Source organism: Oreochromis niloticus, linkage group LG9 (genome assembly GCF_001858045.2).
Source record: "Oreochromis niloticus isolate F11D_XX linkage group LG9, O_niloticus_UMD_NMBU, whole genome shotgun sequence".
NCBI lineage: Eukaryota > Metazoa > Chordata > Actinopteri > Cichliformes > Cichlidae > Oreochromis > Oreochromis niloticus.
The window spans coordinates 29,637,950-29,655,276 of record NC_031974.2 but is presented as its reverse complement, the minus strand read 5'-3'; the positions used below and the strand labels follow the sequence as shown (position 1 = coordinate 29,655,276).

Genomic DNA, 17,327 nt, shown 5'->3' with positions numbered 1-17,327 from the left:
TTCTCATCACAACACAGGAACATCTCTTTTCATCTCTACTTCTTCATCTTTAGATACGCTCACCATGCATGCACAGTGCTTTCAAATCAAAGCCATGTGAAAATATTTTGGCACCAGATTTTGGGCATCGATGTGCCCAACAGTCTCAGTGTTGTGAAGGAAACTTCACAGATTAGAGTGTTAATAAGGAGGCCTGATGGTGTATTTGACAAAGAGCCAACAACATTATTGAGCACAATCCTGCAAAGTTAGTTCCTCACCCATCTGAAGTACTGTCTTAAAAAAAAAAACTGCATTAAAGAGAATATTTTTTTAATGTGATTCATGTATGCAGAAGAGAACACAGGTCTGTGTACGTGGAGGAGGGATGCAGGACAGACCACTGTGAAGATTGCTTCCTAGTTCTAGAATGAAAAGAAAATAACATCTCTAAGAGAGCCAAAGCCACTTTGTTTATGTGCAGCAGTCTATATCAGCAAGTGCGTGTATTGATGAACAAGTAAAGCAGTGTTGTGAAATGTCATTGTTCCTATTCTTTATTGTATACCATGGGAAGAGTAAGCAAACGAAACAGGAAAAAGGAAAAAGATTATCCCGGAAAAAAAAAGCCCTGATAACGGACAAGGTGCAACTCTTACAATTCACTATGCATTATCATCAGCAATTCTGCAGTATTGAAAGTTATTCCTCTGCATACAGCACTGTGCCTTGAGCTAAATTCTTCACTCTTTCTCGAGGTCTTTTAAAGTGTTTCTGTGCACATTGGTTTGCTTTTTCACTCATAGCACCTTTACTTTTTAAATGTCTTTTTGCACATCTTACCTAAGTGCTCTCTTCTGTAGCAATCTGGGATTGCTTGGTTTAATGGGGTTCTCACTCCCAATTCCTGTGGAAAGAAGAAAAGAGTAACATTTATTCATGTTCCATTGTTCATTAATTTCACTTTGAACCCAGGGTTGTGGCTTCAGATGAACAGATGATCAGAGCAGCTTAGGCATGTTAAAGTGAAGCAGCTCTCTCTGCAGCTCCTTGGCACAGGACAACATTAATTAAGGGGACTTCCACAGAGAAAACGAACGATGTGGAAAACAATCTACCTGACCCACTGAATCGTATCACACAATAAGTAGTCTATGTTAGTTAAAGGCCACACACTCACACCCCAAGCCCTCCATCCCACGAAACACCAGGCAGACACATTAATCATTGTTGCCTTTATATTCAGACACACTGTCTCCTTCTTAAGCATCAGTCTATGTGTTGTGCATGAGGTCATACATCAGAGCGTTTGACGGCCTGTGTACCGGTGCAGTTTCACATCAAAGTTGCAGTGCAGATGGGATCATTGTCACATTTCTACACTGCACCCTCCAGGAATACAGAGAGCACAGATAGTTTCCTCAGCCCTCAGAAGCATACTGTGTGATAAAACCTAATTACATAAACAAACCAACTTTCTACAGTCTGGTGTGTATTAGGAAGAAAACTCAAGTCGGTAAACATGGGAACAATGTGGTATAAACGCCTGCCTACAGAGAAATACAGCCTCAGTACCCCCCATCCCACCAAAATGGGGCATTAGCGGGTATTAAACATCACAACAGTCACAACAGAACCCAAGTTGTGCAACACATCCCTGTAGGGAACATCTATGCTTGCTATTTGCTCTAAACCTCAAACGTGCGGTTCTGGCTGCACTTGGACCTCTGAGTAGCCAGAGCTGTGTAATTTCGGGAGAAACATGTGGTCCCACTTCCATCCCCTCCGAGTTCACCTCAAGGTCAAATGACCCCTCCTCCCCCCATTAAACTTGCCCACTGCTCCACCCAAACCCCTAACATCTCCCCAGTGGCTACCCACCCCAAACTAACCCACGCCCCTCCTTTCCCCATTGCAGATCTGTTAGTCCCTGTTAAAGATGTTTGGGTTGATGCTTTCAATCCCTCCTACTTAAGCAAAACATCATCTGAGTAATTTGAGAAGAAAGGAGGCCTATTTGGAGAAGGTGGTGTGCGGGTATGGGTTTAGGGGTAGTTGTGTATTGTTTCAGCTGGATAGAATAGGGCTGCTGAAACACAGTGAGCCTTGAATGATAATCTTAGTCATCAGAGTTGACTGCGTTTTCTTTTGACCAGAGTCCAAAAGATTAAGTCAACATCATTCAAGCAGGTATAAAGCCTTAGATAAATCCTGGCCAATGGGATTTTCTTTACTGATCACACATAAAATCTGTTTCTAACTTCATCTAAGTTACAATTAAACTTGTATAATCTTTGGTAGTAACAGACTTTTGAACATCTAATTTTTGAGACCAGCAAAAGGTTGAGGAAGCTATTATTCATTGATATTTGATATTTCTTTATCAAATATCGATGATATTCTATCTATAATGATATTTATTTTCTGTGATATCATGATACTTATTTTCTATGATATCATCTCAGACAGATTAAGGTCAGGACTAGGCCATTTTATTCTTAATTTAGTTGTGCTCTTTGGGTCAAAGTGTTTTCATCATTCAATTTTTTCCCAAGATTCGAATCTTGAACAGGTATCCCTGGCTTTCTCCTGTAAAAAGCTGAATCCATTGCTCCCTCATGACTACGATGCTCCCTCCACCGTGCTTCTCACTTGTCAAACAGTAAGGTATTCGTGTTCGGTGGTTTTCTCCTTTCAAACAGTGTTTTTTTTTGTTAAGCTTAGCTATATGTCTACCTCATCTTGTATGTGTTCTTTGGTAAGCACCAATAACACTATCATTCAGTATTCTTTAAATTACAGTTGTTGAGATTTGCATTAGCAATACAAAATGAGACAGTCCTGAATTAAGCTTCTCACAACTTTGAGTTAAAGCTATAAATAATACACATAATATACAAGGAGGTAATAAATACATGAGTTATCTGCACAATGGAATGACCACTACTGACCAAACATCAGCTACAAAGCAATACACAATATTGATGATACACAAAGCAGTATCACTTAACATGTGGATGACGTTACAAATGTAGCATTCTTTAAACAAGCAGTGTTGAATATTAGACTGCTGTACTGGAGGCCAGCCTTCCAGCTCTGGTCCAGATGCCAAACTAAACATGTGACCGAGTCGGGCTCAACTGTCACAGTTAGGATCCAAAACTATTCAATAAGTGAAGACTATGTTGAGCTCCATACACCACAGCTAACAGCCATGGTGGAGACAACCGAGGTGAAGTGAAAGACAACATTTTTCCAAAGCTAACAATTACAACTCCTCGTAATTTAAGTGAAATCGAAACCTTTGTTATTGGTAAAAAGCCAGTGTGTGTCCTATATCCCACTGCTTGTTCAAGAAGCATAAATAACAAAAGAAAGTGATCGTTTACCCTTTCTCCACAACTAATGTTATGTTTTACATAACCATACTAAATTGATACAAATTGTTGGGTGTCTTAATACAGACTACCACGGCCACAGCAACCACAAGATTACTGTAAAAACATCCACAATATTGTATCGCCGTTTCATCTTTCTGTACTGTGATACCCACATGGAGCTATGAATGCCAAGTTAAAGGAGGTGAAGTCTGATGAAATCTAAAGATGTCTAACGTGGTTAATTTAATGAGTAAACTGGAAATACATCCAAATAAAGGAGTTAATTTGCTGACATTTGGATAAGGAATTAAAAAAAAAATAATCAGGCTTCTTTGAGGCTCAAAATGTGGTTTTAGTGCCAGGGCTACAATTGGGTTATGGTTAGGTATAGGGTAAGGGTTAGGCATTAATTTTTCATGGCTAGAGTTAGGGTAAGCGGCTAGAGAAAGCATTGTCAATTAGATGTCCTCACTAAGATATGAAAACGCGTGTGTGTCTGTGCGTGTGTGTGCGCGTGTGGTTGTGTTATGAACCAAACCAGTACCCCAATTGTTCTTGGCATCATTCATTCTTTTCAGATCTCTATAATGTAAGTGGTCAGTGGAGTTAAATGTTTAGGAATAACAAAGCTGACAAATATCTTAATTTCCATTTAAATTATAGTGTGAAACAAAACCAGATGTAAAGTTTAACTAGCTGCTTTTGCAAAAATAACCCACGCCTTCTTACCCTTAGGAGCAGCAGTCTTATGCTATTGTAAAGTCTCAGACTTAATTCTTCACAAACCAGACCTGTACTCCTTTTACACCTCATATACTCTATATGTTGTGGCATGTGGTCCATCAGGGGTGACACCACCCTCCACCACCCCCTCCACAGTTCCCAGAAAGGGCCTCAATTCATTCATCATTCCAGACACAGGCATAAAAACCTCCACAAAGATCACAGATGTCGCACAGCCTTTGATGCTGGTTGTAATCTACAGAAACGCTATGGCTGCTATAGCCGCAAGGGAATACGCCAGGAATTCCTCAGCACTGTGTCCCGTGTGTGTCGACGAGACTGTAAAGGCAGCTTGATGCTGGTAAAAAATGAGGATAAAATCATTTCACAATTCAGTGGAGTGCCATTGAGGTTCTGAAGTGTACAAGCCTTTTATGTGATGGTATCAAAGGTTGAAGTCCAAAGATTGTTGTATAACACTGTCTGTTAACAAAGAAGCTAAGCTAACTTTGGGAAGGCTCTGATAAACTTGACAGTAACATGAGGCTAAAGCTCCATGTCTTAACCCACAATACACCCAGTGTGGCAGCCAAAGAGGCATCAGTGGCTGACCATATGTCTAATTTACGATCCAGGATTAACTTTGATTCCTGGGATTACAGCAGGCCCAAAAGTAACCACCCTTTATCTGTATGAATTACATCACACCTGAAGTGCCTGACATTTAAGTCTCAACACCCCCCACCAATTTTCCAGTTGCCCACTTATTCTGTCTGCTGGGAGGCTCAACCTGCAACTAAAGCCTCCACACTAACAGGAGCTTAAGAATTAAGGCATTGAGAAAAAGAAAAAAAAAAAAACAGATGGAGAGACAGAAATTAGATGAGGCCACTGCTACCAAACAGTGTTCTAAGCACAGGGATGCCACAATAAGCCAATTAGGTCTTAAATACTAGTATTAATGACTGTAAAAGCAGTTCAGCTGCAAAGTCTGAATGAAAGCATGCTTCTACAACCTAAACTCTTTAAACAAGCTTCAAAGCACATCCTCCTCCGAACAACCCAAGACTATTCTGCATGCTCACATAAAAGCCTGAAACTGAGGGCCACCTGCTGCAGATTCACATCCATCTTAACACAGACAAGCAGATCTAAACACTTAGCTCTCAGACAGAAAATATAATGTGATGTGCTCAAACACTCAGCTAGTGGCCAATCAGTGGGTGTATAAATGAGGGTGAAGGAAAGAATGCAAAAACTGTAATGTAGACCTCAACAGTGATAATATTAATCTGTGATGTTACATTGTCTCTAATGCTGAGTACTGACAGGTACAAACATGTCAGTACTTCTCACATGTTTGTACCTGTCAGGACTTCAGCCAGTGCTTCTGATATGCACAATATGACATTTATATATTACAAAGACATGAATAATTGGGTCATTTAGAGCAGTAGACCAAGCTTTGCGTTCTATTCAAACCTTTAGAACTCAAAATTGTTGATTAATGAGTGACATGAAATCATTTATTGCGGCTAAAGTTTGTCTTTAAATACCATCGTTCTGTAGTTTAAAGTCAATACAAGTTTTAAGGAGGTTGTCGTTTTGGTGTTTTGCAACAAATTTGCTGGCTTTCCATTGAATGCTGCTCCTGTCCAGTTGATAAATTTCGTCTGAAAGAGCTAACCTTAAACAAGGAACTCAAATTCTGAAGCAAAAATTTTAACAAAATTGTTGCCAGCAGTGAAGTTGCAGTGTGCCCTCTGTTGGTCAACCTATGCAATGACACTTTCATTTTTCAGCTTTTATAAATGACAATACTGACAGATTCTACACTACTAGCTTCTCTGACAATTCGCTGTTATAAATGAAGGACATGTGTAGTGACAAAATGTAGTCAAATAAATTGTGTCAAGTACAAAAATATGTTGAAAGTTGATATTTCTGCAACACCCCATTTCTTGCTTAAAAATAGTTACTTTGTCCTGATTACCAGGTTCTCCTTTTTTCCCTGCACATGGAGACCGTCTTTAACAGCTTACTGAGCTCAGCTATTCACTGCTCTCTTATGACACAGTGCTTAAGTGCTGTGCAACAGATCACATCCATACAGCATCTCTGTGTGTTGATATATATGTATCTATCTATATTTCTCCATATGTATCTCTGTATCTAGACTGATAAAAAGAAAAAGAAAAAAACTACTGAATACTCCCCTAATGACCCAAATGTTCCAAAGTCAGTAAATTTTGTTTAATTCAGTGCAAAACCATATACAACTTTACAACATATCCATAAAACTACTTTTTCAAATGTCCAAGTAGCTATAGAGCCTACATAAAACAGCCCCCTGCAGTATTAAGAATCCCTTATCTTTACATAGTGTCCTTGGAGGCTACAGCTGCAGTGCAAGGACAGCTGGCTGGAAAGCAGGACAGTGAGCAGAGAGGAAGGGAGTCTGCAGTTTGTTGCCTGCCAACTTCTACGAGCTTAGAGTCCCAACAGCCCAAACCAGAGTAACCTGTCCCCAAGCTCTCTGCCTGAGCTACAAAATCGGAGCTACAGAGCCCCAAGTCACTGCACTTACCTTGGCTGCAGAACTTGACGTGACTCAGGTAATTTGAGATCCACGGATTCCGGTACATTTTGGCAACAGAGTCAGGTGAGAGTTTAAGACAGAAAAGAAGTGAAAGACACGGGAAGACAGAACAGCTGACCGAGAAGTGATGCAGCTACAAAAGTACTCCGTCAGTGCTCCGGGACAGGCAGAGAGGGAGAGAGAGGGGAGTCAGGTAGTATTAGAGAGAAGCAGGATAGAGGGAGGGAGGGGGAGAGAGAAAGATGTCCCAGCCGCAGTGCCAGCATAAGCAGTGGTGGTCCTGACAGGCAAACAGAGAAGTGCTCAAGCTTTTGCTGCACTACACCTCTTCTCAGATTCACTCTTCTGCTCTGGCTCCTCTCACCAACCCACTATAACAACAACCTGCAGGACTAAAAGCTGCTCAGCATGAGCTAAGCTCATTAGCCAAGGGAGCAAAATTAGGCCCCTTCTCTACTGCAGACTGGAGCAAAGTGTCCTGCATGCTTCAGAGTGAGCCTCGGGGGGGGGGGGGGGGGGGGACTGTGCATGCACGAGAGAGAGAGATAGTTATGCGAGTCCCACGAGAGCACTGCCTCCCCTTGGCTCACACACTCAAGTGGGATGCCAAAGAAACCGGTGCAGAGCGTCAGAAAAGGGAGGGAAGAGAAATCGTGCGGGGTCTGGAGAACGAGAGTGGAAATAATGAGGGCATGAAGAGAAGAGGAGAAAGTTCAAATGACCCTCTCAGTCTGATGAGAAATTCCAGTCATCTCTCAGCAGGGACAAAATAAAAGGAACAGCATGGAGCTAGGCAGAAAAAAAAAGAAAAAGGTGGGAAGGGCAAAGAGAAGGTACGAAAGAAAGGGCAAAACAAAGTCAGGAAAAGAATGAAGGAGCGTGCGAGCTGTAATGGGGGAAACAGAAATGTGTCTGGTCGTGACTAATGGTACCATTACACCAACAGTTTGCTTCTTCCTAGAACAACTAATAAGAGGTGCAAGGGGAAGAGAACTAGGTTGATTTATTGATATCCCCACAATTCTCCTTTTAACACACTAATCAAACTTGTTTGTGTGACTCAAGCCCACATAAACCAATGTTACACAGTGAGTCATGGCATGTAGAAACCCATTCTATTCTATTGTATGAATATGCTTTATGTGATTGCCAAGAACAAGACAAATGTGCTTGCACACTCACACACCTAACCTATACGTCAATGTGACAACGACATGCTTATCACTGTAGTGTGAGGGCACTACAGGGAGGCTGGCACAGTGCCTGATGGTGGCTTTAAGAAGATACTGTGGGGGGAAAAAAAGCATCTTATCTTTCTGCAGCACACAGAGAGAAAGCTGTCAGCACCAAACACACAGCAGTCAACATAAAGCAGATCTTTTGGATGGAACCATCCACAAATGTCAGTTTCTCAATTCAGTGGCTGAAAGGTGGCAAAGGGGGAAAAAAAATAAAAACCACCTTCTTTAAAATATATGCATCTCAATGGAGCTCTTTTAAACTTCCTGCAAATCTAAACTAGGTTTTTGGACTGTATCAAAAGCACAAACATGCATCTAGGATATCACATCATAACATTTGTCAAAGAACATAAATCAGCCTTTTTCCACCACCTTGGACTATAAAGGTGTGCTAAGATGTAACAGGACTGAGTGACGATGGTGTGTAAACTGTAGAGGTGGCATGTCTGAATCCCTCTCCAGGATGAGCTCATCTGGCTCAGCGTGTGAGTGGCGCACATGCACACATCCATCACAGAGCTGCCAGTTCACACCGTGGCTGAGTGGGTGGGGGAAGCGCTACCTGTACGCAACGCTCAAAGTGTTACTTTCAATGTCAGTGGTTTCGCAGACTGACAGACACTTGACAACTGATGCAGTGTATTCATAAAATGAATGAATTTGCGTATAAGTGAAATTTACCTAAGGAGATAAAGGAGCTAAAGGACACCGATATTATCAGCCAATGCTGGCCGTTAGCCGATCTTTAGCTACTGATATTCACAACTGCTGATTAGTGGAAATTTTAAAATGCAAGAAACAACCATCGACAATATTATGAGTGTTGTTGTTTAACTAGAGGCCACTCTGCAACTTCCCTGTTCAAGTGAGTTTTCAGGTCCTAAGTTTCAATTAACCCTCAGCTTTCTACCTTTTACATATCAGTGGGCCTTGCATGCACTGTCAAAGCTTCGACATGGAATGACCAAAAAGACCTACTACTTTCAATAACAGGGTATGAAGGCTAGAGATATACTTTAGATAAACTTTCCTGTGATTCGTGCTGAAAAACAAATTATTTAACCATCAATGGTCTGAGGACGTGCTGAGGATGTTTTTTTCCCCTTCTGAAAAGGTTATCAGAAGTAGTTAACAGAAGCATCGTCTTTTAGTATGAAAGTCTCATCCACTCACCGTGGGACTGCTTACAGCATCAGGCAGTTATCCGTTTCCATCCACCATTCAATGTTTTCAAATGCGTGCAACCAAAGCCTGCTTAAATCTGATTAATCACCAGAACTCAATATTGTCCTTGCCTACAGTCTCTGTATGTTCATATCTGTTTACAGAAGTTAAGGTCAGTTTTCACTTTTAATTTAAGTCAACCAGCCTCTTTAAATTTGTGCATTTAGCCATTTCTCTTGCCGTTAATGTCAACATGTCAACGCCCCCCCCACCAAAAAAAAAGAAGAAAAACAAAATCACATACACACTACCCACACATATTTCTAAATGTGTGTGGTAACTGTACTAATGAAGAAGAAAAACTTTTACCTCCCATCTGGATGTCTGGCTTGTATGTAATGTTTGATTTTGACTCATCGGTTTTAGGAATGACATCAGTTCAACAAAACCACTAGACTGTTTCTGCCCTGTTATTACCAATCATGAGTCTTCACTGCCAAGGATGGGCAAGACTTTACAGGTTGCTGCAATGATGCACTGTTCTTGTTTTCTTCGTCTTTGTGGTGGATAATCAGATTTTACTTGGCAGGATTACAGGATGCTTAGAGAAAAGTATGACGCAGTACTGTATAAACAAGTGCGCACAAAATAATTTTAAAAGAAAAAGATTTTTAAAAACTGTTTCATCAAATATGGGAAATGTGAACAGAGTATTGTTGAATACTGGAAACAAATCAGCTGACCTAACCCTGCTACAGATTACCCAATTGAAAAATAAATGTGTTTAAGCTTAATTTCACTGTGTTTACTTCTTTTAAACTCTTTAATCCACATTATAATGAAACAGAAAACAATTCCCATGCGGGGGACCATGTACTCTCCTTAGAAATTCTGTGGGAACCAGTTTGCATTTGCTCCTGTAAATGCTCACATGCAGACTATAAAGCCTAAAACACGTAAACGAATGGTTGAATGGAGACCATAAACTGGACCAAATGGCAGTGAACACAGATATTTAAGACATCTTTGTTGTCACACAGAAAAATATTGACGCCCATGATGAGGGTATGTAAATTTCTGACTACAACAGTGTTTCTATTGAACGAGAGCTTTTTGAGGAACCCACGACAGTACCAAAATTCATCTATTAAAGGAGACAAGTAAGAATTTGTTCTGATGGTCAAAGCTTAGGGATGATGGGTTTATGCTAAACTAAGCATGCATTCAGTGTGAGTGCAAAGCTTTTGTTATGGCCAGAGATTGTGACAGCCCAATACAGACACTCGGGATGATAGTAACTAAAGAAAAAAAAAATACTGTAAATTAAGGGCAAGGATTAAAATAATTTGAGTTGTCACTGAGCTTCTGGTGAGATGTTTCAAATTTAAGTTTGCACTGCTAGTTTGCATTCAATTAAAAGCTAAGCAATAAAAACTGAAAACAACTGAATTGTCAGCTAATCAATTCATAGCTTAAGCCATGAAAACAAATGAAATGTAACTAGTATGAAAAGAAAAGCAGCTTAACTGTTCAAGTTATGAAAGCAACATTTCAGGTGAAGCTGCATTACCCAAGATACTTTAAATATGTACTACAAACAGTGTCATTTGGTATGTAAGCAGTTGGTTGTTAAAATGCATGGATGTATCGGTAGGTAAAGGTGTTAAACACTGTGAGAAAGACACTTTACGTTATTGAAGTTTAGCATCACTGAGAGTGAAGAAGTTTGTGCTTAATATCATAATAGCAGAGACACACCTCACCACTCATCATTCCCCAGATGTTCACATTCAAGGTGGACGTTGTTTCAGTCTGGACAAGCTCACATGTGCAGCCAGTCACGGGGTCATTATTAGATAAACACTTCCAGATAGGACATGTTTGCACTTAGAATGAACCCCTGTGTGGAGAGGCATCCCAACGTGTCTGCGAGGAGAGAAGTGCCTAATGGCTGCATCACATTCCCGGTTGGAAAACCTCTCTAAAGACAGAATATGGAGAAAGAGGGAAAGGAGCGAGCTTTTCCAAGGCACTCTCTTTCTCTGGGCTCTTTTGCAGCACTCCTAGAAATAAAGTCCAGATTTATAGCATCCCCGAGGAAAGATATCCGTTTTGTCTGGCCAGAGAGCAGTGCACGGTTCCAGTACATGTGGCCCTGCTGTCTCTGCAGATACATAACAGAGCTCAAACCCCGGCATCACAGTCATAAATTCCATATAGGGGGGCTGCCGAATGAAAGGTAAAGATATTCATATGCACACGTGAAAGGAGTTAGAGGTGGGGAGGCTGAGACTAAAACTCCATTTGCCATGTTGTTTAATGTCTTTTACTGGGCATGATGGGTTTTCAGTATGAAGCAAATAGATTCTTCTAGATGCCCTTTGACCTTCAAATAGTGTGTTAAGACAGAAGTTTTTTGCAATATGTCACTGACAACTCGATCTCAATATAGAGCGATTACTTTAAAAGAGGTTTGGTTCTTCTCCCAGTCTGGATGCTGAATTTATTGGAGGTGTTTGAACTTTTGACTACTTTAATTTGGACCATGATCACTAATTTTTTGTTCGTATAAATGTAACCCCACAGTGATTCTGGGTCTGCTGACCCTTCTTAGAACAGCTCGGTATCTAAAATAAAACACCAAAACCACCCAAATATGATAAAACAAGATTTTAAGTCTTCTCTTCAACTAAAACACAGGAGTGCCTAGAAATGTTATATTTTATAATATATACGAAAGACACAGCTACTGTCCCATCATAATTTCTGGACTCATTTTGCATCATTAATGTTGGGTCTGTTCCCACAAACCCCGCTAGTTCTAGAGACTTATTCATCATGAAAGAAAACAAGACAGTCGATCGATCGATTACTTGCGCAAGGGAGGCCTCGTTGGTATCTTAGCTCATCACGAATGACCCCAACGATGGCCTCCTCTCGCTGCCTTTTATTGAGAGACAGTTCACACAAAACACAGCAAGCAACGCCCACATGGTTCTAAGGCATTGTATCTATGTGACAAAACAAATTTCCCACGTGTGGGACTAATAAAGGTTATCTTATCTTATGTGTGAACTTCTATATGTAAGTAGGAATATATGTGTGTGTGTGTGTGTGTGTGTGTGTGTGTGTGTGTGTGTGTGTGTGTGTGTGTGTGTGTGTGTGTGTGTGTTTTGGGGGTGCGTTTGTGTGACCTCCTGCTGACCAAAAGGGTCATAAAAGCAGGAAGCTTACAACACAAGAAACAGATCTTTCAGATAGGATGTATCTACAATAAAACCTCCCCCAACACAAAGTGGTTAGAGGTGCTCAGGATCAAAGGAATGGCTTTGATAATACTGCTTGCACTAAGACTGTACAAATTTAAGAAACACAATGGCAACATTCAACAATTAGACCTAACAATTAACATTAGCCTCACGTCAGTTTTATGGAGAAGTAGGGCTGTGCCCTATTATAGCATCTGCACACATTTCTATGCAATATGAAAATGTCACATTGTTAGGTCATTGCTACAGAAATGTTTTGCATCCAAGTTCCATAGTATGAGCAAGGAGACAAGCCGGGCATGTTTGAGTGTGAGAGCTCCATGTCCCCTCTGTTTATGATTTATTTCCTAAAAAGGGAGGTACTTGAACAACCTTCAACAAGGTATAGTATTTTCAACATATGCAAGAAAACTGTTCTTGCTAAAGTAGTGAACATATATATATCATATTTAAAAAATAATAAATGTGATGTAACTTTGAAGCTAGGCTGTCTACCCCATCCAGAAGTGAAAATAATTAGACCAGATGGTGGAGCACCAATATATCATCCAATGCTAGCAACCTTGGTTATCAAGCTACATTCATAAATTGTATAGAAGTGACAACTGCTCCCTAAAGGTGGGTGGGTTGTGTGAAATAAAAGGACTGAACTGCTTCTAAACATATTTCACCCAATAAAAAAGCCCGACATATGTATTCCTATTAAAAGGGCTAGTGTTAACATAAGTTGGCTAGCTGACTCAAATGTGAAACTTTATGGGATGCCTGAGCTCTGAAAAGCCGTTCAGGTCAGATATATCAGACCTATATCAGACTTCAAAAGACGTTCCTGAACAAGATCTTAAAAACTCGTTATCAACTTGCTTTCAGAACGGTCTTTGAAAAAGTTATACTGAAAATAGATCCAGCAACGCTGACCTTCTCTGGCAATAGCGCTCTATTAACCCCCAGAAAACCCCCCACAAACACCTCAGCATAGCTTTCCCAGAATAACACAGATAAGAGGTCGTAAGCAGACTTCATTGTCTCTGAAGTGCTCCAGCAGCTCAACTCTAGGACCAACACAGAGCTAAAACATGATTTCAGCTATACTAATGTTCTAATATTGTATGACTTTTTAGAGGGACGGAGGTAGAAAAGAATTTAATTACTTGAATTTCCCATAAAGCCATTAGGAAAATGCCATCCCTTATTTTTGTTAATCTTGTCTGTTTTTTCCTCTGCATTTTGATTTTTAATTATCTTTGTTTAAATAAATACATACATACATAAAAAGGTGAGTGAAAAAGAAATACTCAGTGCATAATGGGTAGCCCCCAGGAGCCTTGACCCATTGCAGTGTTTTGGGGTCACCTGATCCAGCCCTAACTATAAGCTTTATCAAAAAGGAAAGTTTGAAGTCTAATCTTAAAAGTAGAGATAGTGCCTGTCTGAAAGCTGAAGGCTCTGCCTCCCATTCTACTTTTCCATGCCATAGAAGTTACATGTAAGGCAGCAGTCTGAGAGCAAAGTGCTCTATTGGGGTGATACGGTTAGATAAGATAAGACCTGATTATTCAAGACCTTATATGTGAGGAGAAGGATTTTAGATTTGATTCCGATTTTTAACAAGGAGCAAATGTAGAGAAGCCAGTATAGAAATATGAAAATATGCTCTCTCTTTCTGCCGATACCAAATGCAGATCCAATACCTGCAAATAAATGTGACCAAGCTTATCTGAAGTCTACTTTGAATAAATTATCCAGAGAATAACACAACTCCCCCCCAAAAAAACAAAAAAACAAAAACCCTCAACAAATTTTAATGAATTATTTCCTCCCGTAATTAAATTAAAATATTAACAGTCGGTGGACAACATGCTTTCCATACCTGTAACTGCAATTAGGATTAATATGTAATTATATAAGCCATCTGTTCCTTAATGATTATGCGACCCATGAGCCATGTGATGCACCTGCAATGCTGAAACAAGTCTAAACTACCCGATTCCAACTGAGCCCTGGGGAAACATCTATACCCAAGTCAGGGTGCATACACGCGTCCGCACACACGGCTTTGAGCTGTTAAATAAACACGTGTGTGCTTGAGAGTGATAAACACTGCACATCTGGTGAGAGGAGAGAGCGCTACAGAACCAAGATTCTTTATCAACTCTGCTTGCCAGAGAATTTGTTTCCACCCTCAAGCGCCACGGACACCTTCCCAGGAACTGTCATCCTGGAGGACGGGAACGCTTAAGGGTAAGGAGAGATACTGGAGGAAAGCTCATGTCTCGACCCAGAGTGAGGTGAGCCAACAGAGTGGAGGCTGCCACTGGTAAAGGGAACCAAATGTAGCTACAATGATCAGTGCCTGGCAAGATGCAATTATTTCCAGAGTTAAGAGCTGGGAACTCAGTGAACTATGGGCTCGGTAGTCCAGCTCTGCTATGTCCGAATAAACATTATCAATGGCACAGGTACTCAGCTAAAAGGACTGAAATACCTAAATAAACTCAACTATTTTGCTAAATAGTCTCTTCTAACAGTGATCGTCATGTCTTGGCCAGCAAAAGCAGACGTGGCAAGTCAGCCCCCGTGTTGACTTCTACACGCTGATTAAAAAAAAGAACAACGCTTTACCTTGAAAGCATTTCAAGCACGGATTCAAAGTCCCAACTTTTTCCAGATTCCTTCAGATTGGCAGATACATGAAGCATAAAGGTATCTCCCAATACCAAGTGCAGATTCAATAGTAGGGTTACATTCATTTTTATATCTCTGAGGAAGAGAATCAATCCAACTTTTTATAACAGAATGTAAAAAACAAATACATCCAAAAAATATATACCTTTACTGGAATTCATTAGAAAATGTTAGAGAGTAACAGGGTTTAGTTAATGTTAAACAAAGACGTTTTTTTTTTGTTTTTTTTTGTTTTTAAAACATGTCCGAGCTTTTCATCAACTTGCTTGACAACAGTTTGCAGTCCAGTTAAAAACTATTGCAAACATTCAAAGAAAAGTTATTGCACATGTCAAATATTTCCGCTGGTCCTTTGCTACAAACTTCCTGCATTCCTCCATTATGTGTTAGCTTTCCTGCTAGCAACTTGCACACTTTTAGAGTAAACAGAGAATATGACTAACCGAGTCCACTGACTGGCTCAATCAGTGGGCTCACTGATCCAATCATATGAGCCAGGATCGCACAGATATCAGATCAATCCGTCCCTAGTTTACAGAACATGGGGAATTATGTCTTCTCTTAGTATCAAACCTAATGATTCCAGTTTTTCAACATTCACATCAGTTTAAGATGAGTTCTTGAGCTTCATTAACATATAGACTTGCGGATAGACTGTCAATACAGTGCTGGCAGTACACTCTCATAGAGTTGGTTCACCCTCACTTTACATCAGCTACATCTCATCTACTAAATCCAACCCCACAGCTCAATGCTGCAGCTAACACTGAACGTTTCAAGATAATCCAGGCAGACTTCATGCAAGAAAACCAGCCAAAATGGGACATGGATTCAATGACACAATCTGATTTGAACATTTGAACCACACGTGACTGCAACAAAAATCAAATGACTATGCTTTCAGCTGGAGCACAAGTCCAAAACCAAAAGTTGAGGTCAGTGCCAAGGACAAATACTTCACCTCCTACATGCTATTACTTGCGCTCCATAAATCACCATTCATAAGATATCAGACCCAGAGCTTGTGGTTTTAAAAGAAAAGAAAAGCTGCCATGTAGGAGTAAAAATGAACAAGCATCACCACATGGGATCACAAAGACTAATAAGCCTCCTGCAAGACTCTGGCTGCTACATAAAGAATGGTGTATATGCATCTAAGTGGCTTCACGGCAACCCCCCCCCCAAAAAAACCAAAAAACCAAACAAGCTTTCTGTACCACCCAACTTTCTAATCTCTCCAAATTATGCATATTGTCCTCAGTATATATATTTTTAGTTTTGTCTGTCTGAAGTATCTGTGGCTTGTTAAATTTTCTATATACTAACTTTCAAAAAGTCCAGGATTCCAGAACCTTGTGAGATGTTACAGAGACATGGTTAAAAAAAATGCTAGCATAAACACAAATCCAGAGGACTTTCTCCAAATGACTGTACCAAATTTCAAACCTTTGTACCATAGACAATATAAAAACAGACTACGCTCATGGTTCCACAAAGTGAAGCCAGTGCCGAAGTGCCTTCAATAAGCATTCTTATAAAGACCAGTAGGGGGCGACTGCTCTGGCTACAAAAAGAATTTAGGTTGTACAGTCTGTGGATTCCTCACTCTGTGAGCCCATCAAACACTTCCCTGACGATTTTATTGGCTCAATCGCTAGTTCAAGGTCATACTGAAGAAAGGTCAGTTAGTAAATTTTGGTCATTGGAGTCAGAAAGGAGGATTAACGCCCTGGTAAGTCTTCACTAACCAACTGGTGAGATAAACCCATCCATCAGATGCAATCTATGCTTTTTGATTCTCCAGTGTTTGACTAAAACATTAAAAAGGTAGAAATACTTTTTGTGCTGTGCCAACACAGATTTGTTACTTGGACACATTAGCACAGTGCTAAGTGAAATTCAGTGTTTAAAAAGTTTTTAAATGTTACAGAAAGATCAGAAGGAGCTATAACCAAGCCACGGGAAGCCAGTGTACTTCTAGTGGCATTTTTCACAATTTTATGATCACTTACCTTAAAAATATTCAATGGCTAATCAAACAATGGAAAGGTAAAGCTATGACCTGTGAAGTCACGTGTCATACTGATCCAGTGATTTGACAAAGGCAAAGTATGTCAAAGGAAGGAACCTTACAAGGTTAAAGGCTGATCTGTAATGACAGAACAGTAAACAAAACAAAGCTTAAGCTATTCTAAGTACTATTTAATGCATCAGTCCTGTGTTTAGTGAACCCCGGCTAATGACAAGAGGATGTCCAGGCTAAAATAAAGCTGTGAACAACACTGTG

At 40.2% G+C, this 17,327-nt stretch overlaps 1 protein-coding gene across 16 annotated transcripts in view; it reads right to left on the bottom strand.

Moving 5' to 3' along the window:
- svila (supervillin a) overlaps positions 1-17,327 on the bottom strand; it is an 81,587-nt gene that overhangs the window by 43,671 nt on the left and 20,589 nt on the right. For 12 of the 16 annotated variants that reach the window (XM_019362943.1, XM_019362945.2, XM_019362947.1 and 9 more), the window contains exons 1-2: positions 6,670-7,145; positions 823-886 (exon numbers count right to left, since the gene is read on the bottom strand). In XM_019362943.1, the coding sequence (XP_019218488.1) occupies positions 823-886; positions 6,670-6,727 (122 nt within the window). In that variant the 5' untranslated portion in view covers positions 6,728-7,145. Of the gene's footprint in view, positions 1-822; positions 887-6,669; positions 7,146-17,327 lie in introns of those variants that run through there. The other 4 variants (XM_019362956.1, XM_019362957.2, XM_019362954.2 and 1 more) reach the window with 2 other exon arrangements.